This window comes from Pseudopodoces humilis, chromosome 18, assembly GCF_049639895.1.
Source record: "Pseudopodoces humilis isolate 2021_Gansu_Grassland_sample_001 chromosome 18, ASM4963989v1, whole genome shotgun sequence".
Classification (NCBI taxonomy): domain Eukaryota; kingdom Metazoa; phylum Chordata; class Aves; order Passeriformes; family Paridae; genus Pseudopodoces; species Pseudopodoces humilis.
In genome coordinates, this window is record NC_142217.1 from 3605359 (window position 1) to 3631478 (window position 26120).

At 52.8% G+C, this 26120-nt stretch overlaps 1 protein-coding gene across 5 annotated transcripts in view; it reads right to left on the reverse strand.

The window, feature by feature from the left end:
- RAB11FIP3 (RAB11 family interacting protein 3) overlaps window positions 1–26120 on the reverse strand; it is a 74147-nt gene that overhangs the window by 18058 nt on the left and 29969 nt on the right. For 2 of the 5 annotated variants that reach the window (XM_088064140.1, XM_005523143.3), the window contains exons 3-5: window positions 19452–19543; window positions 7668–7855; window positions 2666–2839 (exon numbers count right to left, since the gene is read on the reverse strand). In XM_088064140.1, the coding sequence (XP_087920266.1) occupies window positions 2666–2839; window positions 7668–7855; window positions 19452–19543 (454 nt within the window). Of the gene's footprint in view, window positions 1–2665; window positions 2840–7667; window positions 7856–12408; window positions 12709–13134; window positions 13315–19451; window positions 19544–19647; window positions 19738–26120 lie in introns of those variants that run through there. The other 3 variants (XM_088064141.1, XM_088064143.1, XM_088064142.1) reach the window with 3 other exon arrangements.

Sequence of the window (26120 nt, forward strand, 5' to 3'; positions counted from 1 at the left end):
AGGGCAGGTCTGGCCCCGGGATAACCTTTTCCCAGCGGCAGACAGGTTGGTGGCTCAGGGTTTGTGCAGGGAAGAGGTGACAGCAGCTCTGTGGCACCTGGGGGAAGGTGCACTCTCTTCTGGGTGCTCTTGGGTGCATTCCCTTCCCAGGTGGTGCAGCCTGGCCCAGGTGGGAACCCAAATTTAACCAGCATTAATCAAAACAAGAAGAGAAGTGTGGAGGAGAAGCCCCAGGGCAGCCTGGCAGCTCCTGGGGTGTGTGCAGATCCTCCTGGCCTCCGGCTGCCCTGGCTCCCTGCCCGTGGAGTGGGTGAGAGCTCAGCCCTGGGGTGCCCCCACCCACTCCAGGAACCTGATGGGTCCCTTCCAGCTCAGCAGATTCTGTGGTTCTACAATACAGAGTTTTCCTGTGCATCCCTCCATCTCCTGGAGCAGTGTTTGTCTTCCACAGGTCCTCGGTGCTGCCTGGTGGCCGGGATGGGCACAAGGAGCTTTTCCCTTTATTTCCCACCAGGAGCTGCAAATAGGCTTTTCCTACCAGATGGGTATGCAGGGGCAGACTCAAACACACAAGGACTGGGCAGGGAAGCACCACATCCCACAGTGTTCCCTGAAGGCTCCTGGGGTTTGTGTTCATCTTCTGGAGTCGTGGCAGGAGAATTTCTAGAAATTATTCCCATTTAGGGACTCCTGCAGCATGGAAAGGGTCTGTGGTGATGTGGTCCTTTACAAGTGATGCTGCTCTTTGTATTCAAAATGCAGCCAAAAAACCCATCCAACCTGAACCAGGGACAGCCTGTGGTCCCTTCAGGTGTCTTTAAACACACTGGGGCTGCTCAGGCATGGAATGATTCGGGTGGGAGGGACATTAGAGCTCATCCCATTCTACCCCCCACCATGGGCAGGGACACCTCCCACTATCCCAGGCTGCTCCAAGCCCCATCCAGCCTGGCCTTGGACACTTCCAGGGATCCAGGGGCAGCCACAGCTTCTCTGGGCACCCTGTGCCAGGGCCTGCCCGCCCTCCCAGGGAACAATTCCTTCCCAAAATCCCATCTATCCCTGCCCTCTGGCAGTGGGAAGCCATTCCCTGTGTCCTGTTCCTTCCTACCCAAAGTCAGAACTGCACAGACTCAGGGAATGTTTAGGGAAGAACTTCACACACAGCAATAATCCAAGGGGAGGCTAGACCTGAGAGGCATGAGGAAATCCTTCAGCTCCAACAGCTCTCACATTCCTGACTCCAGAGGTTTTGCAGGGTTTATCTCCAGCCTGCCTCCCCAGCAAGCCCCAGCAGAGAGTCTCCAGCACAAACCACCACAACCTGTGTGGCCACGTGCCCAGCGAGCCCCTCCCAACAGGGGGAAGATGGGATAAGGTGTGGATCAGATCCAGAGACAGAGCAGAGCAGAGATGGTGCCCTGGCAGAGCAAGATTGGAGCACTGGGAGCGTGGGCAAAAAGTGATTAAGTGATAGAAAAGCTCCTTTAGCTGGATATTTTCTTGCCAGGAGCCTTCTGAATGAGGCTGGCAGCTCATCCTCGAGGACAAACGAACACCAAGGCTGGGTTTTAACCAGAGAGCTCTTCCTGTGCCACAGCACCAGCACAGCTCTGCACGGAGCAGGCCAAGGACAAGCACGGATCAGAGACTGTGCCCTTCCCACCACAGTGCTGGAGCACTGCTTTCCTAAAGGAAAAGGTTGGAAATTCTCTACAGCAACTCTCCTATTTGTGATTGACACTTCCAACATTGCTGCTGCACCAGCCAAAAAGAAATGAGCCCTGAGCTGCTCTTCCCTGCCAGCCCTGTGCAACCAGAATTGTCCAAACTCAGTGAAGGCTTTTGGGAAACTGGGAGAAATGGGGAAGACAGGAAAAAACCAGAAGTTTTGAGAACTTTACACAGCTGCAAAAAGGCAGAAATGTATGATTCCAAAGAGGAAGAAGTATATTTTTGTCTTTAACATGGGTGTTTGGCTGGCAGGGATCACTCCTGCCCTGTGTTTCCAATGGAGGAACACATTCCCAGTGTTACCTGTCATCCCAGACACTTTGTGAGCTGCAGCACTGGATGATATTCCAGCTTTCACTTCTTTTCTTTAGAAAGAGAAGGTATTGGTGGGGTTTGTAGCACCATAGCAGCTCCTCAGCCCACCCTGCTCAGGCTGGAAAATGGACTTTTTCCTGGTTTCAGACCCTAAAGCTAGGAGGAAATGCTACAGCCTGCTTCCTGCTCTACCTAGCCCTAGAGAAGGAATGCTGCTGCAGCTCCTGCAAATCCAACCAAACATTGCATCAAAGCCCAAAATAATGAAAGAGGAAAAAAAAAAAATAAGAGTCATCCTGAAGGATCAGGGGTAAACCTGCAGGTGGTTTTCTCTCCTGGAAGGTTCTGTGAGGAGCCACATCCCTAACAGGAGTGGGAATGTGACACTGGAAATGCAGACAGCTCTTCCACCTCCTGCTGGGTGTCAGCAGGACAGGCATTGACCAGGGAAAGGAAACACTGGGGGCAGGAATTCCTCTCCCACTTCCAAGCCGATTATCCCGTTGTACCCAGAGTTTGCCAGGCCCCCCTGGCTGGCAAATCCCCTGTCCCACAGAGCAGAGTGAAGGCACCGAGCGACTGCCCCTGCTGAAGCAGCACCAGGGCCGGGCATTACCTGGGAGAGAGGAAGGAGGAGCTGCCAAAGCTGCTTTCCCCATTACACAGAGGGTCTGGGAACAGATCGGCCTCGTTCCCTTCCCCGTAATCCTCGAAATGCTCCTCCCCGCTGATGACGGTGACGATGGAGTGGCTGAGCTCGGAGCCCAGGGCCAGCTCGTGGGGATGGGATCTGTGGGAACAGACAGGGACATGTTAGAAGGGAGGTGCCACAGCAGCTTTCCATTGCATCCAGGACATCCTCTTCCCAGCAGGATTGGGTTTGTGAGGTCAGGACTCGGTAAGGGAGCGGTGGATTCTGTGAGAAGCTGCTGGAAGCTTCACTCCCGTCCAGCACGGCCCATTCCTGGTAGCTCCATGATGGACCCGCTGCTGGCTGAGGTTGGGCCCACCAGGAATGGTGGTGGCACCTCTGGGATAGCAAATTTGAGAAGGAAAGCACAAAAAAGTGATGGAGCAGCTGAACTGAGTGCAGAGAAGAGTGGGGTGAGAACACTGGAGAGGAACAGCTCTGCAGGACAGGGCAGGACAGGGGCAAGAGCTGCTCCAGGCACCAGAGCTGGGGTGACCCTGAGATTCCTGGGATGACCCTGAGATTCCTGGCATGACCCTGAGATTCTGTGGGGAAGCCCATGGGGAGGCAGCTGTGTCCCAGCAGCCCACGGAGGGCAGGGAGGGGCAGAGATGCACCTGCAGCCCCTGGAGGAGCCCAGGCCTGGAGCAGAGGGTGCCTGAGAGGGGCTGGGAGCCCATGGGCAGCTGTGCTGGAACAGGGTCCTGGCAGGGCACTGCAGATCCATGGAGAGAGGAGCCCACGCTGGAGCAGGGTCCTGGATGGATTTGTGACCCTGTGGGGACCCAGGCTGTGTCTGAAGGACTGAGCCCATGGAGGAGTGACACACGGGGCAGCAGCTCCAGGGGATGGGCTCAGGTTGGAGAGGTCCATGGAGAGCTCCCTCCTGTGCAAGGGACCCCACACTGGGGCAGGGAGTGCCCTGACTCCTCTCCCTGAGCAGTGGCTGGAACAATGTGTGATGAACTGACCATAAACCCCACTCCCATCTCCCTGTGCCACCGTGGGGAGGGAGGGGGAACGGGGAAAGAGGGATGATGGGGAGTGAAGGTGTTTTTAAGGTCTGATTTTACTTCTCATTACCCTGCTCTGATTTTGTCAGTAATAAATTCAATTAATATCCCCAGTTTGAGTCTGTTTTGTCCATGGTGGTATTTGATGAGTGATTTCTCCCTGTCCTATCTCAACTCATGAACCCTTTGTTGTATTTTCTTTTCCTGTCCATCTCTGGAGGGCAGGGATAGAGCAGCTTTGGTGGGTTCCTGGTGCCCAGCCAGGGTCATCCCACCCCACCAAGCGAGTGATGTGTCCCATTTTAGCAGAGCAGGACAGGACAGAAACAGCCCAGGCACCACTGGGAAGTTTATGGTGATTTTTTTCCCCCCAATAAACCAATTTTTTCCATTGGCAGCTGCAACAGAGGATTTGGGGGCACTCAAGACTTGCAGGACAGTGCCTGGGGTTGGTGACAAGCCCTTGCTGGACTAAAAGCACGGCAGAGAAAGAGCTGGGCATGTCCCAGGCACATCCTGAATGCTGAGTTCCACAGCAGCCTGTGCCAGGCTTGTTCCTGCCTAATCCTCTCAAGGGCCTGGGCTTGAACCCCATAAGCCCAGGGGGATTGGTGTTGGGGAGGGGTGGGCTCAGGATGCTGGCACAGAACCCCAGCAAGACAAAGGAGCCCTTTCCCTGCTCCTGCTGGGAAAAGGCTGTGTGACAATCCTGGAGTGAGGAATGCTGCTCCATGTGTTTTTAACACCAGATCCAGAAGGCTGCAGCGTGTTTAGCCTTGATGCAAATCCTGAACACACCAGCACAGCTCCTGGGGTGTCCCTCGCTGCTGAGGGGACACAGCTCAGCACAGAGTCATTGTCCCTGGAAAAGTCTTTCCATTGCATGGAGCCTCACAATCCTGGAATGGTTTGGGCTGGAAGGACCTCAAAGCTCATCTCATTCCACCCCTGCCATGGCAGAAACACCTTCCACTGTCCCAGGCTGCTCCAAGCCCCATCCAGCCTGACCTTGGACACTTCCAGGGATCCAGAGCTTCTCTGGGCACCCTGTGCCAGGGCCTCAGCACCAAGCCAAGCCCCATTTCCTGCCCAGGACTATGGAAGTTTTCAAATTAAGCTGCAGAAAAGGCAGGAGGGATTTGCAACAACTGGACTGTGAAAGTGGCCATGGGGCTGTGAGCCACAGGTCTGTGTTTTGGGGGGTTTAACAACACTCTGCTCTCCAAAATTCTACACTAAAGTCATAATAATATTGCATTATTACAGAAATTGGTATTGGCTATGACCTTATCTCCATGCACTTGCTAGGAGAGGGAAATGGGATATGAGCAGATTGCTGGACTAAACCATAAAAAAAAAATAAAAGATTACAGATAAGCCATTTATGACAAAAACCTGCTCCATCTGAAGGATTTGCCCTTATCCTGCTAATAAAAACATGTCAACCCTCCAGATCTCTATTTATCCACAAATAAATCCAGCCCAGCTTGTGGGCATCTGCACATCCTCCTCGTGCCCTTGAGAAGCACCAACATTCCACAGTGGGATCCACCAGAACCCATCCATCCCTGTGGTGAGTCAGACCCTCACCAAAAGCAGTGGAAATCTCTCCAGGAATAGAAGCCAGGGGGTGGAATTGTTAATTGAGAAGCAAAACCCAAGCCCAGAACTCTAAATCTGGGGCTGTGGTTTGATAAGCACTGTTCAGAAGCAGATCTGATCAGGCACCTGGAAACCCTCAACCTGCATGCTTCGGGCAGTAAATTTTATTTCCTATTCCCATTCTGAGGCTCAGGCAGTTTCAGGATCCAAAGTCCAATTAATCATTACTACACACAGCCTAAACAATCTTTAAGCTCAAACCATTTCAGGTATGTGGAGCTCTGAGAGCTCCTGAAGTGATGCTGAGGCTCTGATTCAGCCCAGCAGCTGCACTGGGGGGACTGTAACTCCCTGGCTGTCCCTGGGCACCAGAGGTGTCCTCCTGTGTGAGGTCTGATGGTACCAAAACCAGCCCTCAGCACTCCCAAAGGTTCCCATTTCAAACCTTTCAAATCTATAAATCAAATTAAGATTTTGGCTCCCTGGAATTTGCACACATGTAACAATCTGGGAATAGGACCCACTGTGCTTTGACAGAGCACCCAAAGGACATCTGACCTTCCCAAGCCCACACCTAGGGGAGCAGGGAATCCCACAATGGATTGGGTTGGAAGGACTTTAAAGCCCATCCAGTGCCACCCCTGCCATGGGCAGGGACACCTTCCACTGTCCCAGGCTGCTCCAAGCCCCATCCAGCCTGGCCTTGGACACTTCCAGGGATCCAGGGGCAGCCACAGCTTCTCTGGGCACCCTGTGCCAGGGCCTGCCCACCCTCCCAGGGAACAATTCCTTCCCAATATCCCATCCATCCCTGCCCTCTGGCAGTGGGAGCCATTCCCTGTGTCCTGTTCCTCCATCCCTTGTCCCAATTCCCTCTGCAGCTCTCCTGGAGCCCCTTTAGGCCCTGGAAGGGGCTCTGAGGTGTCCCTGGAGCCTTCTCCTCTCCAGGTGAGCACCCCCAGCTCTCCCAGCCTGGCTCCAGAGGGGCTCCAGCCCTTGGGGCATCTCCGTGCCCTCCTCTGGACTCTTTCCCTCCTGTCCTGCTGACCCCACATTTGGCACACATCAGGACTGAGCAGATCTGGCAAACCCCGTTTCCCAAGGCAGAGTTCTGTACCTACAGGCAGGCGAATCGGAAGCAGGCTGCTTTCCCCAGCGGCCGGGAGCGCAGGCAGGCTGCCATGACCCCTGCAGGGACCCTGTGCTGGTGACAGGAGCTCACAGCTGATTATCTCCCAATTTAACTGTCACCACCACCAGAGCTGAGCTGTGTAATCCCATTTCTGCTCTTATCCACAGCACCCTTTCAGCCCCGGGGCCCAGAGCTGCGAGCTGCCTCTCTGACATCCCCAGATGGGATTTTGGCATGGGAGGGAATCCTGGTGCTCCCAAAAAGAGCTGTAAGCACTCCCTGGAGCACCAACCCAGGGCCTTGTGTTTTGGGATGGAACTCATCCTGTGTGTTACAGATTATTCCAGAGGTTTTGGTGCACATTGATGCTCTTGGGGCACTAACCTGGCACTGGCACAGATTTTCCAGGGAAGCTGCAGCTGCCCCAGTCCTGGACGTGTCCAGGATGGGGCTTGGAGCAATGTGGTCTAACAGAAGGTGTCTCTGCCCATGGCAGAGGGAGGAATGAGATGAGCTTTAAGGTCCTTTTCAACCCAAACCATTCTGTGATTCTGATCCTAAAGGAGTTTTTCCCTGCCCTCCTGCCTGCCAGCATCCCAGTTTCACCCCAAACCCCACTTTTCCTCCAAAAATGGGGTGGGCCCAGGAGCAGTTTTGCCAGCAGCGGTTCAGACCCGGGGAAGGAGATCTTGGCTCACATTTCTGTGCTCCAGGCAGAGGTTTCAAACCAGTTATTACAGGAGGTGGTTGCACATCAAAGGGCACACGCATGTTTTTAGGGAAAACAAAAATAGAACGAGTTCCCCTCCTGACTGGAAAATTATATGTTGTGTTTCTGGCTTAAGTGATAGATTAAAAACTGCAAGTCTTTCAGGTGTTTGGATCACCTGAGAAGTAATTTTAGAGGTTAAAGATGCTAATGAGGGTACAGAAGATCTCCCAAGGCAAGCAACGATTAACTCAAAGAGATTGCCAGGCCAGGCTCCAAACCAGCCTACACAAACCAGCCTAATTATTCTCGTTATTCCTCCAGAAGAGCTATTTTGGTCTCGCACGTCGTTACAAACACAAAGACCAAACCAAGTTCCAGCAAGACCAACTCGATGTGAAACCCTCAGGCCGTGTCTCCCCCGAACCACCCCGTGTGAGGGGGGTTTCTCTCCTGGCTGCTCCCACTCACCCATGCTCCGGCTCCTCGATGGGATCCGTGAATTCCGAGTGCACGGTGGAGTCGATGGCGCTGTCGGTCTCCACCTCGTCGTGCATCTCGTGCTGGACCAGGGTGCTGGTGTCCTCATCCGTGAAGGTCTCGCACTCGCTGTAGGTGCTCTCCGAGCCCATGTAGGCACTGTCAGTCACCTCATTTGCCTGGTTGAAAAAAAAAATGTAAGAAAAGAAAGAATGAGGTCCTACAGCTGCGTGGATTCGTGGCACAGCGGGACAGAACATGGATGAGGCAGGGAATTTTGGCTGAGCTGCATTTCTGAGCGCAGGAATCCGGGCTTCTGGAATCATACCAGGCCCAGGTGCTGCTCTGTGGGCACCTCAGCCTCTGCAGGGCTCGGGAAGCAGATCACAAAAATAGGGACTAAATAAGAGTTGGAGGGAGGTTTTGCTGTGAGCCAGGATGGATTTGGCCAGGGCAGGAGCGATTACCCACTGCTGACTCAGCAGTTCCCATCACTGCTGCTTTCTCCAACCCCATTCCAAGAGGACAAGACCTGAATTCCTTGCAAAAACACCATTCAAAACTCCCAATTAGCCCTTGGAGCACCTTTTTTTGTTTGCCCAGTCTGGTAAAACCTTCCATCCCTCAACAGCAAATAAACTGTTTCTAAATCTTCATTACAGCTTCTGATTTGCAGGGACTCAAATCTCAGCACTTCAGCTGGAGCAGCATCTCAAATCCATCACTGAGCAGGCTCTGGGAAAGCAGCAGGGTTTGGGTTTTAACAGGGTTTTAACAGACTGTGATATAAGCAAGGAGAAGTGTGTTTTCCTCCCATTTCTGCACACCAGGCAGGTGTTCAGCTTCAGGTGTTTGCTCCTACACCAGGCAGGGACAATCCCTTCTGATCCTGATGTCTGGAAAACCATGGGAGCAGCAGTAGAAACCCCCAAAAGCCAAAGCTCTTGTTACCCCTCACAGTGCCAGCCCCTTTCCTAAGATTTGGGGATTTCCCCACCATGCCTTGGAGCAAATCAAGGAATTTTGGGATCTGCCAGTGCTGGTGCTGAGCTGCAGCTGATCCCCTGTCACCAGAGGGGTGAGAGCCCTCCTGCCAGGTGAGGAGAACATGGAGAGCCATCTGCTCCTCCTGAAGTTCACCTGCTGGGATCCCACGTGCTCAGCTGCCCCTCCAGCAAAACAGCAGCAGTTTGAATGCAAGGCACGACTGAAGGAAATCCTTTTCCTCTGCCAGGGTGCACAGAACAGCTTCCAGGGTTTTTTCCAAGGATTTTGGAGAAAATTATGTTTCTCAGAGCACTATATTAATAAAATCATGGAGTGGTTTGGGTTGGAAAGGACTTTAAAGCCCATCTCATTCCACTCCCTGCCTATTCCACTGTTACAGGTTGCTCCAAGCCCCATCCAGCCTGGCCTTGTACACTTCCAGGGGCAAAAATGGATGGAAAACCTCAAAGGGATGGAGGAAAGAGAGCTGCTAAAAGCAATTCCCGCTCCACATGGACACTGGGAGCAGCCAAGTGACTCAGCCCAGCCCTGCTTTGCTCTCCCAGCCCCTGTGCCCACCACACTCAGCAGGATGGAGACAGCCAGGAGTTCCTCTTGGAAACCTGGCTCAGCTTCCACCCAGCTTGTGGACACCAGCACCTCCAGGACACCACCCTGAAGCTAAACACGAAATAAAGCTGCACAGAGCTGGAGTCTGAAGTTCCAGAAAACTCCACCAGGGCAGAGCCTGTGCCAGTGTTGCAGGGAGAAAAAAAAAAAAAAGCCTCTAAAGCCCCCACCCACTTAAAAAAGCATAAATCCACCGAAACCACTTACACACCTAAAGCTGGGACTTGTTTAAGTGCTTTACTGGATTTATGCTGCACTTTCTAGAAACACCATTAATGCTCCAGCAGGAGGGACAAGGGGAAGCAGAACCTTGACCTGCCTTGGCTTGGTCACAGACAGAGAGCCCAAGAGGTGACAGCAGCCACCCCCAGCTGCACATTCCCCTCCCTTCTGCCTGTTTGAAAAGGATTTCATGCCAAACTGGAAAGAATTTTGCTTGCACACTACAAAATAAAGGCTGCTTTATAAATAGCAACTCCCCGCTCTACCACTTCTCATTGGAAAAAACTTAAATTTAAGCACATGTTAAAGTATTATAATGAGCAAACTGAAGTATTATAATAAGTACAGAGTAAAGATAAGTATTGAAAGAAGCCAAAAAACCTCCAAACACTCTAATTCACCAGTAATTTGATAAAAAACCCTGCTGTGGTTACTGCTGACCCTCTCAACATGAAGCAAACCAGGAGCAGAACAGTGCCCTTAGTCATATGCTGGAACAAGAGGACCTTTAAGGTCCCTCCCAACCCAAACCATTCCATGATTCTATGATTTCTCTATCAAATCATTCCAAAACACCTTACTGATGGGAAATACATGCATGGACAGGCTGGATTTGGGAGCAACCTTTCTGGAAAAGGAGAACCCACCAGCACAGCACAACCATTGTCCTTCAGCCACACCAAAGATGTGCATCGATTTATTGTCTAAAAATGGTATTTTTCCTTTGTGATACCAGCTTAGATGAGGTTTCAAAAGCAGGAGAAGAACCCTATTAAAATTAAACCTGTGTGGACAATGAGTTAAAAAGCAGCTGAAACTGAAAACAAAGTCCTCCTCCTGAGCACGAGTGTGGAGAACTTTGCTGCACATTTCACCACAGAATCAGTAACTAAACCTCAAGAAGAGATGCCAAGAGGAGACAGGCAAACCAAGGGGGTTCAGGTATTGCCAAATGCCTGACAGAGCCAAATCTCTGTCCCTGGGCGAGTGTGTGGGTACAGAAAGTTCTTATTTATGGCCTCATGAGCAGCTGGTTTGTGCACTGACCCTTCAAACCCCCCTGCCACAGCTCTTCTTCAGCCACCTTTGCCTTCCTCTGAGCAGAAAGTAAACATTTTTTCCAGCTTAAAAAAGCCAAATACACTTAAAAACATCCATGGGCTCAGGACAGCCAGGGTGGGCTACAACCACCCCAGGGGACTCGCCAGGAACATCCGTGCCACATTCAGAGCGGGGTTGGTATCACCAATATCAGAGCATTTTAAGTTTTTATTGAATAAAACACACCCTGAGGTGCTTCAGGCAAACCTCAGACATTAAAACTGGGACTCAGGCACGCGCAGAGTTCTGAGCTGGAACAGGATCAGGGTTTGATGGAGGCTCCCAGTCCCAAATCCAGCTGCTCCAGCAGGTATTTCCCCAGAGCCACACCTGGTGACAGGACATGGACCACCTGGAGGCATCTCTGCCTGCTCAGGGAAACTGCAGGTGAGCACTCCTGCTTCTAAAAGGAAATGAATGGTGCAATCAGCACTGGCATGATGCAACGTGCCCTGATGAGACAGGTGAGGTGGTGAGGTGCCTTTAGGAGCCTTCTGCAGCAGCAGCTCATCAATCCCAGGCATCTGATGACATGTGGGAGTAAAGATTACTTAATCAGATGTTGTAAAGTGCTATAAAACCACATGGATTTTTAAAAAGCTGCTGCAGTGAGAGGAGAGGGATTCTTGGGAATCACCTGCAATGTCCAGGCAGGGACAGAAGCTTCAGCACAAACTCTGCCAAGGCGTTGCCTTGGAAAGGAGGGCAAAGTCTGGCTCCCAGGGAGGTTCCTTCCAGGCAGGGCTGTCCCTGGAGCTGTCCTGGCATCTCAAAGCTCTGCTGTCCTTGGACACAAACACTCGGAAGGTTGGGAGGGGAGGTGAGTGACAAGAAAAAGGAAAAACAACTCTGTTTTCCCAGCAGTGTGAGCCTGTTTCTGAAGAATCCAGCCCTGACTGCGCACAGGATGGAGAGGAGATGGATCAGCTACAAAAATCTGCCTCCAAGGACTCCCTGAGGTCCAGACAGCGGTGACAGCACCGGGTTGGGAGCCAGGGAGAAGGGACACAGTTGTGTTTATAGTGCCACAATTATCCAGCTGACCCCAAAGCCCTGGAACACCCCAGGGCAGCTCAGCCTCCAGAAAGCCACTGTGGGGATTGCCACCTCTGATTCCCAATATTTCCCTCTTCCCACATATCCAGGCAATGCCAGCTTTTCAGGGAAGCCAGGGAGCCTGTGCTCAGCCCTGGGTGACGGCAAATTTCACAGCTCAGCCCCTGGAGTTTGGGTTGTTACACTCCATCACCCCCCTAAAGGCTGCTGCACCTGTTGGGGCAAATTGAAAACACCCACTCAGCCCAAAAAACAACCCCCAAACCAACTCACAAAACTCCACACCTGGCACACCGGCCCCAGCACCCCAAAAACCAGCAGGCACCGTCTGTGGGTGAGAGGCAGGCAGAGAGGAATGTGAAGTTACACCACAGCCCATGGAATCACAGAATGGTTTGGGTTAGAAGGGACATTAAAGTTCTACCCAGTGCCACCAGGACATCTTCCATCATCCCAGGCTGCTCCAAGCCCCATCCAGCCTGGCCTTGGACACTTCCAGGGATCCAGGGGCAGCCACAGCTTCTCTGGGCACCCTGTGCCAGGGCCTGCCCACCCTCCCAGGGAACAATTCCTTCCCAATATCCCATCTAAATCTCTCCTCTTGTAATCTAAACCATTTCCATGTAAAAAACCAGGTGAATCTGCCCATGTAAAAAGTCAGCTGGATTCCCAACCCGGCCCTTCCCGGCACCGCTGAAAACCCAACCCCTCCTCATTTTCTGTCGCAAAAACCCACCTGCGGAGACATCGCCTCCTCTCCAGAGCCAGAGCCGGCTCCAGGAGCTGCTTCTGCGAGGCAGGAGGGAAGCAAAGTCCAGGGGAGGCTTAAGGGGAGAGCTGCAGAGTCCCAACAGAGCGCCTTTTGTTCCCGAGCTGCCGATAAGGAGCAGGAGCTCCAGCGCTTCCCCGGCGTGTGACCGCGGCCTCCTCCAGCTCCCCTCAATTCCAAAATAAAAGCATGGCTCGGGAGCCTCGCTCCAGGTGCTCACACTTCCCAGGAATCCATCCCCCAAATAAAAAGGTTCAATCCAAAAGCGACCTGTCCAGCTTTATCTCGACCTTCCTGGTGTTTCTGGTGAATAATTAAACGTTAAATGACAAATTCCTTCCTTATAGCCACAACAGAGGGATGAATAAAGCTTGGATTGCTCACCAGGGGCAGGTCAGAAGCGCTTTTGGTGACTCAGAGGTTGATCTCTGGCAGGCAGTGACAATATTGACCCCAAAGAAGGTTTACAAACACCCCAATGCCACCCTGCAAACAGGAACCCAGGGAGCTGATCCATGGGCTCTGCCCTTCCCCACGGCAGCCCTCGGCATACGGAGGCCTCGGCACAGCTCACACCCACAAGTTTTGAGGGTTTTGTCTGATTTTCTATTTCTTCACCACAGAAACCTCGCCTGTTTCAAGCTCCCTCAGCCTTGCCTACCCAGCACAAACACGCGGATTTCCTTCCATTACCTTCCCAAAGCACGTTTTCCCCTTTTCTCTGCGTTATCCTCGCTGTCCTCTGGGCCACCTCGTTCCTGAGGTGCAGAGCTCTGAGCAGCACCCCCTGCTCTGTCCTGTCCCTTGATAAGCAATTGACCTCCTGAGCCGAGTCCAGCCCAGATTCCTGCTCGGAGCACGGCAGGAAGGAGTTATGCTTTAACCCCAGCTCTGCCTGGATCTGCTCCTCCACAGAGCAGGTCACAGCCCTTTAGCTCCTCTGCTTGTGCCTCAGGACCTCAGAGAACATCTGGAACTCCCATGAGAGCCTAAAATCAGACACTAAAACTAATTAGGAAACCCCAATTCCAGCCATTTTTACTTCTCAAACTCCTTCTGAGACACCCCTGCTCCCACTGCTGCCCCCCCTCACTCCCGGTCCTTCCTGGCGTCCCACAGCCCGGTTCCCACGTTCCCAGCCTCACACAATCTACTTGTGGTTCAAGATAAGGCTCCAAGGACTTCGTTTTCCAAACTCCTTCCAGCCTATTTCCTACAGGACAAACACTTCAACTTGGATCTTTTCTGACCAGCAGAGAAATTTCTCACCCTGCATTGGGTCCTGCCTTCAGGGACCCCTGTCTGATTTACACTCCCATCCTTCCCTCTACACAGTTGGAAGTCTACACAATAAATTAATTTCCTTGCTTTAAGATATTAAATTATCACCATGGACTGATCTGGGAGAGCTGGAGCCCCCATGCTCTGGAGCCAGGCTGGGAGAGCTGGGGGTGCTCACCTGGAGAGGAGAAGGCTCCAGGGACACCTCAGAGCCCCTTCCAGGGCCTAAAGGGGCTCCAGGAGAGCTGCAGAGGGAATTGGGACAAGGGATGGAGGGACAGGACACAGGGAATGGCTTCCACTGCCAGAGGGCAGGGATGGATGGGATATTGGGAAGGAATTGTTCCCTGGGAGGGTGGGCAGGCCCTGGCACAGGGTGCCCAGAGAAGCTGTGGCTGCCCCTGGATCCCTGGAAGTGTCCAAGGCCAGGCTGGACGGGGCTTGGAGCAGCCTGGGATAGTGGAAGGTCTCCCTGCCATGACAGGGGTGGAACAAAATGAGCTTTAAGGTTCCTTCCAACTCAAATTATTGTGGGATTCTGTGAATACGCAGAATGCCATACAGGATAATATATATCCCACACAGGATAATGTGGGACTGTTCATTTGCTGTCCAGAGGGCTCATGGCCCTTCTTCTCTCGGTGCAGGGGAGCAGGAAGGCTTTGGTGACAATGGGGGACACTGTCCATGTGCTTCCCCAAGGACAGGTGAACAGACACTGAACTGCACCTCTCACATTCCACAGCCTGCAATTCCAGCCACCTGCAAGATTTCAAGTCCACCAATTCCAGCAGCCAGCCCCTGCAGAGGGCTTTGTGACCATTTCATTCATGGTGCTTTCAGGTCAGCCCTGTGACCAGAGGCCCACTGAGGCCATTCCAGAAGGTGGCAAGAGCACTGGTACAGAAAACCTGAGCTCTCACATCCCCATTCTAACCACCAGACCTTCACACCTGGGTTAGGACAGCCAGGGAACAGCTGAACCCAGCTCTGTCTGGATGCTTTGAGCCCCTTGGACAGCTCAGAGGAGGTTACAAAGCTCAAGGCCATCTTTTCAGCCTGGCTGGCCTCTGCCAGACATGCACACATGGTAACAGTGGTGTGCAGAGGCAGAGGAGGGAAAAAACCTCACCTAAAATGCCACAGACTGCAAAGCAGGGCCCTCCCAAACTCTGTGCTCACCAGCTCTGCCTTCGGGAAGGAAAGTGTCTTCCCAGGAATGGACCTCAGAAGGTCCACAGGGCTACTCAGAGGGGACACAAGGAGCCTGCAGCAGCTTCCTACAACACCCCAGGTGGGCTCCCTGCAAAACACAAGGCACGAGGAATGACAGCAGAGCCGAGCTCCGGTCCCCACGTGCTCCCACAATAGCTTCTGTGACACAATCCACAGCTGGGGTCCTGCAAGTCCCCTTTGCAGAAGCTCTGAGCAGCTGGAGAAACCCAGCAATGTGAATTTCAATGGCCTAGCTCTGATTTTTGCCCTCAAAGAAGCCTCAAATTCAATTGCTCAGCATGGAAAGAAATCCTGGTTTTAACAGAGTTAAAGTTTCACAGAGCTGATGTGTTGGCCCTAAAGCTGCTGCTCACCGTTGCACAGAATGTCACGGAATATTCTGAGCTGGAGTTCTCCCAGCTGCACCTGTAGGCAGCCTGGCTGGGAGAGTCAGGAGTAGCTCATATTCCCAAAATTCACAAAACTTGGGACCTTCCCAACTCCCATTTTCCTCCCCAGATCCACTCTTCCCCTGCTGGACAAATAGCCAGAGGGGATGTGCCTGGGCAGGTGAAGGCTTCCAGGGAAAGCCGAATTCCCCTCTTGTGGCTGTGCAGAATTTGTTTTCCTGGCTGCTTCTGAGAGGAGCCACGGCAGCTGCCCAGCAGATGGCAACAGCCCTGCACAAGGCGCTGCATCCGCAGGATTTACGGCTGCCCCGTCCTGCAGAGCTCAACCAGCGCCTTCCTCTGACCTTGCTGGCCCAAAACACGAGTTTGGGGTATTTATGGTGCTCCCAGGCAGCCTTTACAGAGCACTGGCTCCACCTCTCCTCAGCCCACCTGAAGCTATACATCTCCATGCCCATCCCAGCCTAATCCCAGCATTTTCATGCCTCGTTTTTCCATTTTCAAGGGTCATCCTTCCCACTCTGCATTGTCCAAGGGGGCTCACCTGCCCCAGGAGCAGAGCAGAGGGGCAGAGCCCTCACCCTAGGGCAAGGCACAGCGGGTATCCATGTGGTGCTGGGCTGAGCTTGGAGGTCTTTTCCAGCTTTAATGATTCCATGATCCCAAGGAAGCTAACTCCAAACTCCCCTCCATGTCCCCCAGAGCATTCCAAACAAGTCCTGTGCCTCAACACTGAGTCATGAGCTCCACAGGAGCTCGCAAGGGAAGCAAGGAGAACTCCCACCTTCCAGGCAGTCAGCAGCCAAGCTGTGCCAGCCCAGCCTGAGGGAAAACAGGGCTCAGGTGTCCAGATGGAAAAGCTCCAAGCTCCCTTCAACGTGACTTTTACAAGGCAGGAAGGCTGTCATTAGTTTTTGGTGGTTTCTCTCCCAGCAACCACCACATTTCCACCTTGGGCAGGAGGAACACATTGGGAGAGGATCCCAGCCAGGTGATGCTCTCCCTGCTCCCAGCTGGGTGCACAGGGATGAGGTTCCTCTGGAATGTGTGACGGAAGAGCTGGAGGGATTGGGATGAGCCCCCTGCAAGCCCAGGTGGAGGCACGAGAAGCTACATGGCTGCAGGAGCTGCTGTCTCAGTGGAGCCATGGGAGCAGAAATCCTCTTTGGAAGCATCTGAACAGACAGCCCTGTCTGCTGGACACTCCTGGAATGGTGCAACAGGAGCCAGGAGATCCATGGCACATCCAGAGCCACACCAGTGGCTGAACTGGGGCTGTATCCAACATCACAAATTCCTGAGGTCCCACTTTGTCCCCTTCAGAAGTCTTTTCCTGGAGGAAGCAGGTGGTGGTGGTTCTCTCTGGAGAGCAAATACTGGGTGCAAGTCCCCAGCTGTGGGCTCTCAGGGTTTTCCATGGATGCTGAACTCTCCTGATGACAGTCACCAGAAGAGAACATGAGTCATCAAGCAGAGCAACCTTATTAAGGAAGAGAAGACATTTTCCTGGAGACTGCTTAAAGGATTTGTTTACACTTGTTTGAACAAACACTGAGGAGAAGAGCTCCCTGTCAGACCCCAGCACCTGGAGGAGCTGAGGGACCAGTTTAAGAGGGACCAGTGCTCCACTCCAATAACCACAACTGTCCCCAGCACTTCTGCAAATGCAGCAACTCCTTCAGCTCTGATGTGACAGGGGAGGAGAAATCCCAGCTGTGCCACTTCACTCCACGGCCCTGCCACAGCCAGAGGGGCTCACCCAGTGCCTGAGGTGTCCCAGTTGTGTTTTGGGGTGTGTTTAGCTGTGTGTCCCATGCCTGACATGGGGATATCCCAGAGCCCCAGCTGCTGCTTGCTCCTCAGTACTCTGAGGAAAGGTGATGTATTCACTTTGAAAGGTGATTTCCCTCCACTCATCTCTTCTGGAGAATTGAAGCAAGATGGAATATAGGCACTGGGAATGGCTGTTTATTCTCTGCTGTGCTGATATCCTGCTGCACCTAAGCAAGAAGGGTCTGCTGGAGCCCTCTCCAGCTCTTTTCCCATGAGGAACATGCCTTTGCTGCTCCCAGCAGGATGCTTTGAACCACAGCTTCTCCCTCCCTGGGCCAGCTCCAGCTTTCCAAATGTGGGATAAAAAGCACGTTGGGAGCTCGTGGCTCAGCCAGAAGAGAACAAAAACCCCCTCACCCCAAGACTCCAGTTTATTTTTACACTCCCAAGGCTGAGTGGTATTTCTCGAGCATGTTCTCATTTGCTGAACCTCTATGAAATCCTGGCAGGCTGGAAATTATTTCGAATCATGTATCCAAGACAACAAGGCTAATTCTTCCCCGGCATGTTAAACGTAGAGCTGTCCTTTAGAGGACTGCACTGAATTCAGTAAAAAAAATCCACTTAGATCTTTTGGAAAAGGAGATTTCAGGACTCATCACCTTTTTTCCTTTGGGTCACCTTGTCTTTTCAAGGAAAGGCTGGCCCAGCAGCAGAAGTATTTCATCCCACTGGGACACACACCTGCCTTGTTGGTATTGCTGCCCAGAATAGCTCCCAGTGCTGACAGAGCTCATCTATGTTAAATTAGCCCTTGGAAAACATCCCCGCTCGGAATCTCAGGCAAGATGGTCCCTTGACACAGGCCTGAGGAGCAAAAAGTGAAAGCTTTTGCCTGTCACAGCCTCCACACTGCTCAGTCCAGCGTTAAAATGCACATTTGCGACCCTGCACCACATAAAAAACATGGAAATCCATCTCCCTGCCTGCCCTCATGTCCTACTTCTCCCCAGCTGTTCCTGAGGCTTGTAACTACCTTTCAAAAAGGAAAAATAAGCCAATATTCAACCTTGTCTGGAGAAGCTCTGCCTGCCCTATCCCTGGAAGTGTCCAAGGCCAGGTTGGATGGGGCTTGGAGTGATGTGGGGCAGTGGAAGGTGTCACTGCCTGTGGAAGGGAGTGGCACGGGATGAGCCTTAAGGTGCCTTCAACCCAGATCATTCCATGATTTTAGGACCAGCTGCCCAGGCTATCATTAACCTTTTATCAAGAAATCACAAGGCCAAAATGATGAACTACAGACGATACCAAGCAAATATACACACAAATATAAATAAATATATTTGCATGCAAATACAAAGCAGGTTGGGAGTCTCATTGCCAGCAACAAGCAGTGTGATAAAAATCACACAGAATAACAAATATCCTGAGTGGGAAGGGGTCCACAAGGATCAGAGCCCAACTCTTGGTCCTGCACAGGACAACCCTGAAAACATTCAGGCTACCAAGACAGAGGTGTCACAGCTCTGAAGGAGGAAGTGTGGAAAAGAAAAAGCAGAGGGAAATAATTCAATCCCCACATGGGACAGGGACCAGCCATCCCTTTTCTCCCAAGGCACCTGCAGCACCTCCTGCTCCAGGCTGGAGGGCACAGAGCAGGAATGGGTGAAGCCTTCCAAGCTAAGCCCAAAACCCCTGGATACAGACAAGAGGTCTCTCCTTTCCAGCTGGGAACAGCAGGATCACTGCTGCAATGTGCTCCTGTTGTAAGGAATGCAGGAGGGAACCAAGGCATGGAGGCTTTAACTAGAGGAAAACAACCCAAATCAGAGAAACAGCCTTCATCAAGCCCAAGGATAGAGAGAAAATGTAGATTTTTGTCCTCTGCTCTGCCTTTTGCTGGTCAAACAGCAGCAAATGTCACCATCCCACTGCTCTGCTGTGCCTCTCAGGGAGGCTCCTGGCTGGTACATCTCCAAACCAAGCTCAGGTTTTCCAGGCTCAGAAACTCCAGCAGGAAAACAAAGCCAAGAGCAGCAGGTCCCCTTCCCATGTCACGAGTGTTTCACCACAGAAAGGGGCTCCCTTTCCACCCAGGGCACCGTGCTCTGCTCTTTCAGTTTTAACAACACCAATTTTAACTTCAACAACACCAAATGCAGGGTGCAGGTTCTCTGGGCCCGTCACCCAGAGACTGAATTTGTCTGTACACGTTAAGCATCCCTGAGCCCTGTCACAGCAAACTCCCCTCCCCACAGGGAGAGCCTCTGTGCCCAGATCCCACTCCACGTGCAGCCAACATTTATGGGAATGAACAGAGCTCATACTTGCCTCAAACGTGACGAAATCATCAAACTCATCGGGACAGGCCGGGGCTTCCTCCTCGGGGGTATATCCCATATCATACAGCTGGCTGTCAGGGTCTGCAGGGGGAAACAAACACAGTTGGAATCACCGAGAGGGAAATCTGCACCCTCAGGCCAAGGCTGGGTTTGGGACATGTGACAGAATTTCTGTGTGCACGAACCGGTGCCTCCAGCCCTCAGGAAGGGGCTCTGCTCCCAGACATCCCACCCACAGCAGGGCTGGAAGGCGATGCCTGTGGCTTCTCCCTGCCACAAATCCCACAAGGATCGCTGCTCCAGTGGGGCCGGCTCCCGGATTCATCCCTACCCCTCCACGCCCTCCATTCCTTTTCCCTGCTTCTTCCCTATCTCAGTTCCCCGCATCCTCTTATTCTTCTCCCAGAAGGCTTTAATCCCGCTGTGGGCAGGGAATGCATGGGATGTGTGTGTGACAAGTGCCATGGGAACGGCGGGGAAGGCAGGCTGAGGCTCTCGGCGCCTGCTCCTCCCGTGGCCGCAGGAGCATCCGCGCAGGCCGCCCGAAAAACGGGAGAGAGCTTCAAAATCAATTCCTGCTCCCGTCCCAAAGCCCCGTCTGCAGCATCCTGCCGGCTCTTCCAGCGAGGAGGGGAGCCAGAATTCCCCCGTGCAACAGCTAATGGCCGATCCGGCACACGGCCTAGATCGCGGGCTGGAAGCACCGAATCAGGAGCAGTGCTGCAGTCCCAAAATAAACAGCAGCCTCGAGCCCACACGCCTCAGCCGCCATCGCTGCGGCACCGGGCCCGGCTGCTGCCGAGGAACCGGCCGGGAGGAGGAGGAGGAGGAGGCACCCGGCCATGCCTGCAGGGGACATACAAGGATTTGGGGATGGACAGGGGTCACCTTTCCGTGCCCTTCTCATCCCAGCCCCTCAAAGGGACACATAAGGCACTGCTGCAGCGGCCCGATGGGACAGTGCCAGCCTCACCCACAGGCACAGCACAGCTCCTGCTCTGGGCCCCTCTCCGGGTATCAAGAAAGGCCATTTTTCATTAAGGAATCACACTGTGGTCATTTCACACATCTGGTAAAAGGGCCAGGGATTAGGGGTTGGTCAAGGCACTGGGGGTGCTCACCTGGAGAGGAGAAGGCTCCAGGGATACCTCAGAGACCCTTCCGGTGCCCAAAGGGACTCTAAGAGAGCTGCAGAGGGACTTGGGACAAGGGATGGAGGGACAGGACACAGGGAATGGCTTCCACTGCCAGAGGGCAGGGATGGATGGGATATTGGGAAGGAATTGTTCCCTGGGAGGGTGGGCAGGCCCTGGCACAGGGTGCCCAGAGAAGCTGTGGCTGCCCCTGGATCCCTGGAAGTGTCCAAGGCCAGGCTGGATGGGGCTTGGAGCAACCTGGGATGGTGGAAGGTGTCCCTGCCCATGGAACAAGATTAACTTTATGGTCTCTTCCCACCCAAAGCATTCTGAGAATCTCTGATCAGGCACAGGACAAACCAAGGACTTCAGGCCTGCAGCAACACCTCCCACCTAAACACCAACCCCAGGGCCTCCCTGCTGACCACTGAATGCAGACACAGGTGGGCACCCAGGGGATCCTGGAGCCACCAGGGGATACTGGAGCCACCAGGGGACACTGGAGCCACCAACCTGAGGGGTTCCCCAGGCTGGGAGAAGTTGAACATGTGGCACCAAGGAATGTTCTCTCCCCTCACCTGGGCCTGGGGCCCTGGGGGGGTCAGGCTGTGAATCCACTGATGACCTTGGAGGTCTTTTCCAACCTTAGTGATTCTATAATCTGAAGATGGCATTGTCCGTCTCCTCAAATGTCCCTCTGTCCCCACCTGCACAGCTCCACCCATGAGCCTGGGTCAGGAGTTTTCCCATTAATTATCCATGGTGCTATTTTGGGATCTGAGCCTCCTGGCTCCCCTGGGAGGGGATGTGGACAGTGACCTGCTCACCTCAGTGGGTGCCACAGAGGAGCCTTTGCCCCATGTTTGGGGGCAAAACCAAAACCAAACAGTGCTCCTGGAAGGCAACTTGTGTCACACCAGCCAGAGGGGACAGGCAGCCACCTCTCCTGGTAACCAGCACACACAGGCAGTGCTCAGCTCCAGGCCATCTCCAGTGATCCTGCTGGCACCCCACAGCAGCCCCTGGAACCACATCCTAAAGGCACAGGCTGCTCCCTTCTCCTTATTCCCACATCATTTCTCGTCCTCCCCCTCCAAGCAGACACACAAACACTTCCTACTCTTCTACAGACACAGATAAAGATATTTATTATCCTCATTTCTTCCAGAGGGGCTTAAAAAGGGAGGATTTGCAGGCAAGTGAAGGCTTTCCTTTGGAATCAGGGGTATAAAGTGTGGGCAGAGCACAGGCACAGGCAGCTCCTGCTATCCATCACCTGCCTCCTGCCCAAACCAGGGGCTGTGGAGCCTTCCCAGCCCTGCAGGGAATGAACATGATGGGGATGAACGGGATCCTTGTTGCTCCATCTGTGCACAGAGAGCCCAGCCCAAAGAGGGGGGTCTGTGTGTGTGTAGGATGGGTTTATTTGCACAGCAAATTCCAGAATAAAAATACAGGGAAGGCCATCTGAGAGGTCACCTGCACCCGTCACCATGCCCAGGAGCCAGAATTCCACGTTTCCACCTCCCCACACGTCACAGAGAGCAAAGACAAACAAGCACCACAAACAAAGGTTGACTTTTCTACTGGATTTATTCCCTCCCCCTCCAAAAAAAGCCATATGGTGCTTTGTGTATAGGGAAGTTGCCATGGAGAGTCTGCCTGCAAGCCTGCCAGCACAATAGCCTGCATCAAACTTGTGAATTCCTGGCCAAAAGAGCCAAAAAACCCTGGGAGCCAAAAAAATCGGAGACCTTCGGTGCGGAGTGGCACTCCCCATGTGGAGAGAGGTGCAGATGGAGCCACGTGGTGACAGCTGGAGGGGTTTGCTCCCCCCATAGCAGGAACAGAGCCAGGGATGGCTGTGGGCCACCAGCAGCAGCACAGCCCCAATCCACAGCTCAGGCTGAGCTCAGACCCTCACATTGCCTCTGCTCCACCCCCTGGACATCAAAGTCAAGTCCCAGCTGAGCCCTGCTCTGCTCCTCTCCCTCACACCACAAAGCAGCCTTTCCTTGCTTACACCCATCCCTGATTTCTCTTTCCTTCCTCACTGAGTGCTGTTGTGGTCACAACACTTGGAGCCACCTCTGCCCTGTCCAAACCCAAGCTTCTGCCCAGGGCTGGGGCTGCCTTTTGTCCTCTGAGTGTCCATGGCTGGCTTGTCCTGCACTTCCAGCTCTATCCATCACTCCCACTGCCAGTCCAGTCACATCCATAAACATCCAAAAACCGTAAAGGTAAAAATCAGGCTCTGAGAGACCTTCCAGGCAGCTTTACTGCTAAAACCATCACAGAATCATGGAATCATCCAGGTTGGAAAAGCTCTGTAAGGTCATTGAGTCCAACTGTTCCCCCAGCACTGCCAAGGCCACCACCAAACCATGTCCCCAAGTGCCACATCCACGGGACTTTCAAATCCCTCCAGGGATGGTGACCCCACCACTGCCCTGGGAAGCTGTGCCGGTGTCTGACCACCCTTTCCATGAATGAATATTCCCAATATCCAACCTAAACCTCTCCTGGCACAACTTGAAGCTGTTTCCTCTTGTCCTGTCACTGGAAGCCACCATTTAAAAGCTGTGTGGATGTGGCACCTGGGGACATGGGGCAGTGGTGGCCTTGGCAGTGCTGGGGGAATGGTTGGTCTCAATGATCTCAGAGGGCTTTCCCAACCTAAATAATTCCATGGGCTCTCCATGGGAGTGGATAAGACCTCTTCCCGTGCCTTGTGGAGCTTCAGAGCTCTCAGGTGTGCCAGAGTCACCTGGGCTCTCCCAGGAACCCTCAGGAACAGCAGTTCTGGGATAAAGCTCCTGAAATAGATTCTAAAAACTGCTTCCAGAAGGCAGGACCGCAGTGAAAAGGCACCTTGAGTGAAGGGCTGTGGGTACAGCAGTGACACACAGGTCACACAGAGCCAGTTTCATCAGCTTCATATAGGAGTGACCTAGAAAAAAAGCCTTTCAGGAGCATTTAAGTCACCTGCCAACACACTGAACACACTGCTGCAAGCCACAGAGCTTCCAACTCCGAGTGATTCCAACAGGATGGATTATGTGAGCTCACAAACCTGCATTATTCAGTGCGGGAATAAGGCTTGGAACCTGCCTGAATGGCACAGAATAAAACAGACCCCAGAAATAAGCAGGATTAAATTCTGGTTGGCTTAAGGAAGAAAGTGATATAAACCCAGCTCCCTTACTGGGAATGCTGCTGGAAAACAAGAGACACAGCCAAGTATTTAAAAGTTGCAGGAATTTAGGAGGATCCTGCATGGGGGGAAGCCACTGTCCAGTATTTCCAGAGGCAGTTCAGGGTCTCTTGCTCCAGCACCCATGTGGTGTGATCCCTGTGGGATAAAGCCAGCACCAATCCCACCTTTTCCTTCCCCAAAGTGGCCCAGGAGTACATTTATAATCTGATGCTCCCATGAAAGAGCAGCTTTCTGCTCTCTGCTTTCCCTGTAACTCAGCTTCCTCCAGAGATGGGCCAACGGAGCAGGAGCACTTACTGAAAACTATCATTTCCCAGCCCAAAATGCCACAGGGGACGGAGCAAGCGGCAGCCCAGGCTCTCAGAGAGGCAGTGGCAGAATTAAGGTTGCTTACACAACCCTGGCTAATGCTCCTCAGCAGTCCCTCATTTCCTGAGCATCACTGCTCATCACCCATTCCTTTTGATCCCCTTCCTACAGCACAGGCCCTGCAGCCTCCTTCAGATGCACCATGGAAAGCCATCAGGAAAGGAATTCACTTCATCCAAGCCCTTTGGAAGCACAAATCCAGCTGCCTTCCCTTCATCTCAGAGGCCTGGTGAGCATCGCTGCCTCTGCCCTGGAGACAGACCGGGAGGCCACCACTGACACCTGGAATTTGGGCTGAGTTTAACACCTGGAATTTGGGCTGAGTTTAAAACATGGGATCTCATTTTTAATTCCCAGCGATCTGAGTGGTCTTTTCAGTGTGTGCCAGTCACCAAGACCAGCTCAGACTCCTGCAGGCTTGTGCCAGCCAGGAACAAAGGCTCACTGCTGGAGCTGTGGAAAATGAGGTGCTGGCTGTGGCCACCAGAAAGTGGCTTAGAGTCACCTTCTGATGGAGAAACTGAGCCTCCAAAATAGCACTTGCTGCTGCTGAGGAGACCTCCTGATGTCCCCCACCTCCTTCACTCCTTCTACTTCCAGATCTCTACACTTCTGGAAACTGAGCTGGATTTTTCACGTGAAGATCACAGAATCATTAAGGCTGGAAAAGCTCCAAGATCACCAAGTCCAACCTTTAAGTCAGCACTGCAAAGCTCACCCTTGAACTCCCTGCTCTGTGAAGAGACTGAGGCAGGGCCTCTTGAAGGAGCTGATGGAACTGAGAACCAGCAGAACATCCCAAGTCAGCTTCCAGGAGCACATCAGTGCTGACACAACCTTGGGGACACCCAGTGGCCACTCTCCTGCCAAGGGTTTGAGAATCCTGAAGTAGAAACTCCTTGAGATGCTCCACACCTGGGAGCTCACAGAGGACGAGTGGCACCTTTTAGATAAGATCATCCCACAAGCAAAATAAAATTAAAGAGAACCCTGACTCAGGAGATCAAATGGACCAGAGATTGTGACAGGCAGAAAACCAGGCAGTTCCACAGGCTGGGACTGACTGGATGCCACCATCCCATCCTGAAGGCTTCAGCCTTTCAGCCCAAAGCTCCCACATGGCGAAATCAGGATAAGAGTTAAAACCAGCTCAATCCTCCCCAGCTCTGAGCTTCCAACCCTGGGCCTAGGAAATGCTCACAATGTTCTTACCTCCAAGCATGGCTGAATTTCATTATTAGAGCAGTGCCTTCCATTAAAGGATTAAAGAAAACATTGTCAACACTTCCAGCACTTCCATCGACATGCAGGCATTAGTATTTGTCAGTCAGGTCTCACTTGCCATTTCTGCCCTCCAGCAGCAGCACCAAAAACTGAGCACAGTTAATGCCAAGCCTCTCCAAAGCTGTCACTGAGCCCTGGGAAGTGGTTTGGATCAGAACCACACACCTGCCTCTGGAAAAGATGTGATGGACAGGAGAGCTGTGAGCCTGAGCAAGGACTACAGACACACCCTGCTCCAGCCTAGGCTCCAACCTCAACCACAGAGCTGCAAAATCCCCATTGAAAATTATTTATAAAGTTATTTAGAAAGCCTCTGATCTCAGACTTGCCCTCCAGGTCCTGACCAGAACCCAGCCTGGGTTTAGGGGAAACTGGGGACAGAAAATACATAAGAGAGGCACTAAACTACACCTGCAGGAAGAATTCTCCCCAAGGTGGTGTTCCACGGTTCTGAGCCATCTCTTGGAAGTGATGACGGTGCTGTGTGTTACAGGGAGGGTCGAGCAGCCTCTGTGCCCTCCTGCTGCTTGGCCATGGTAGAGCAGTTTGAAGTCCCAGTCCTCCAAAATCCCTTAAAATCTATGCAGAGTAAGAGGAAAATGCTCCTGAAGGCACATGTTTGAATCCCCCTCCCTGTTTCTCCCCCTAACTC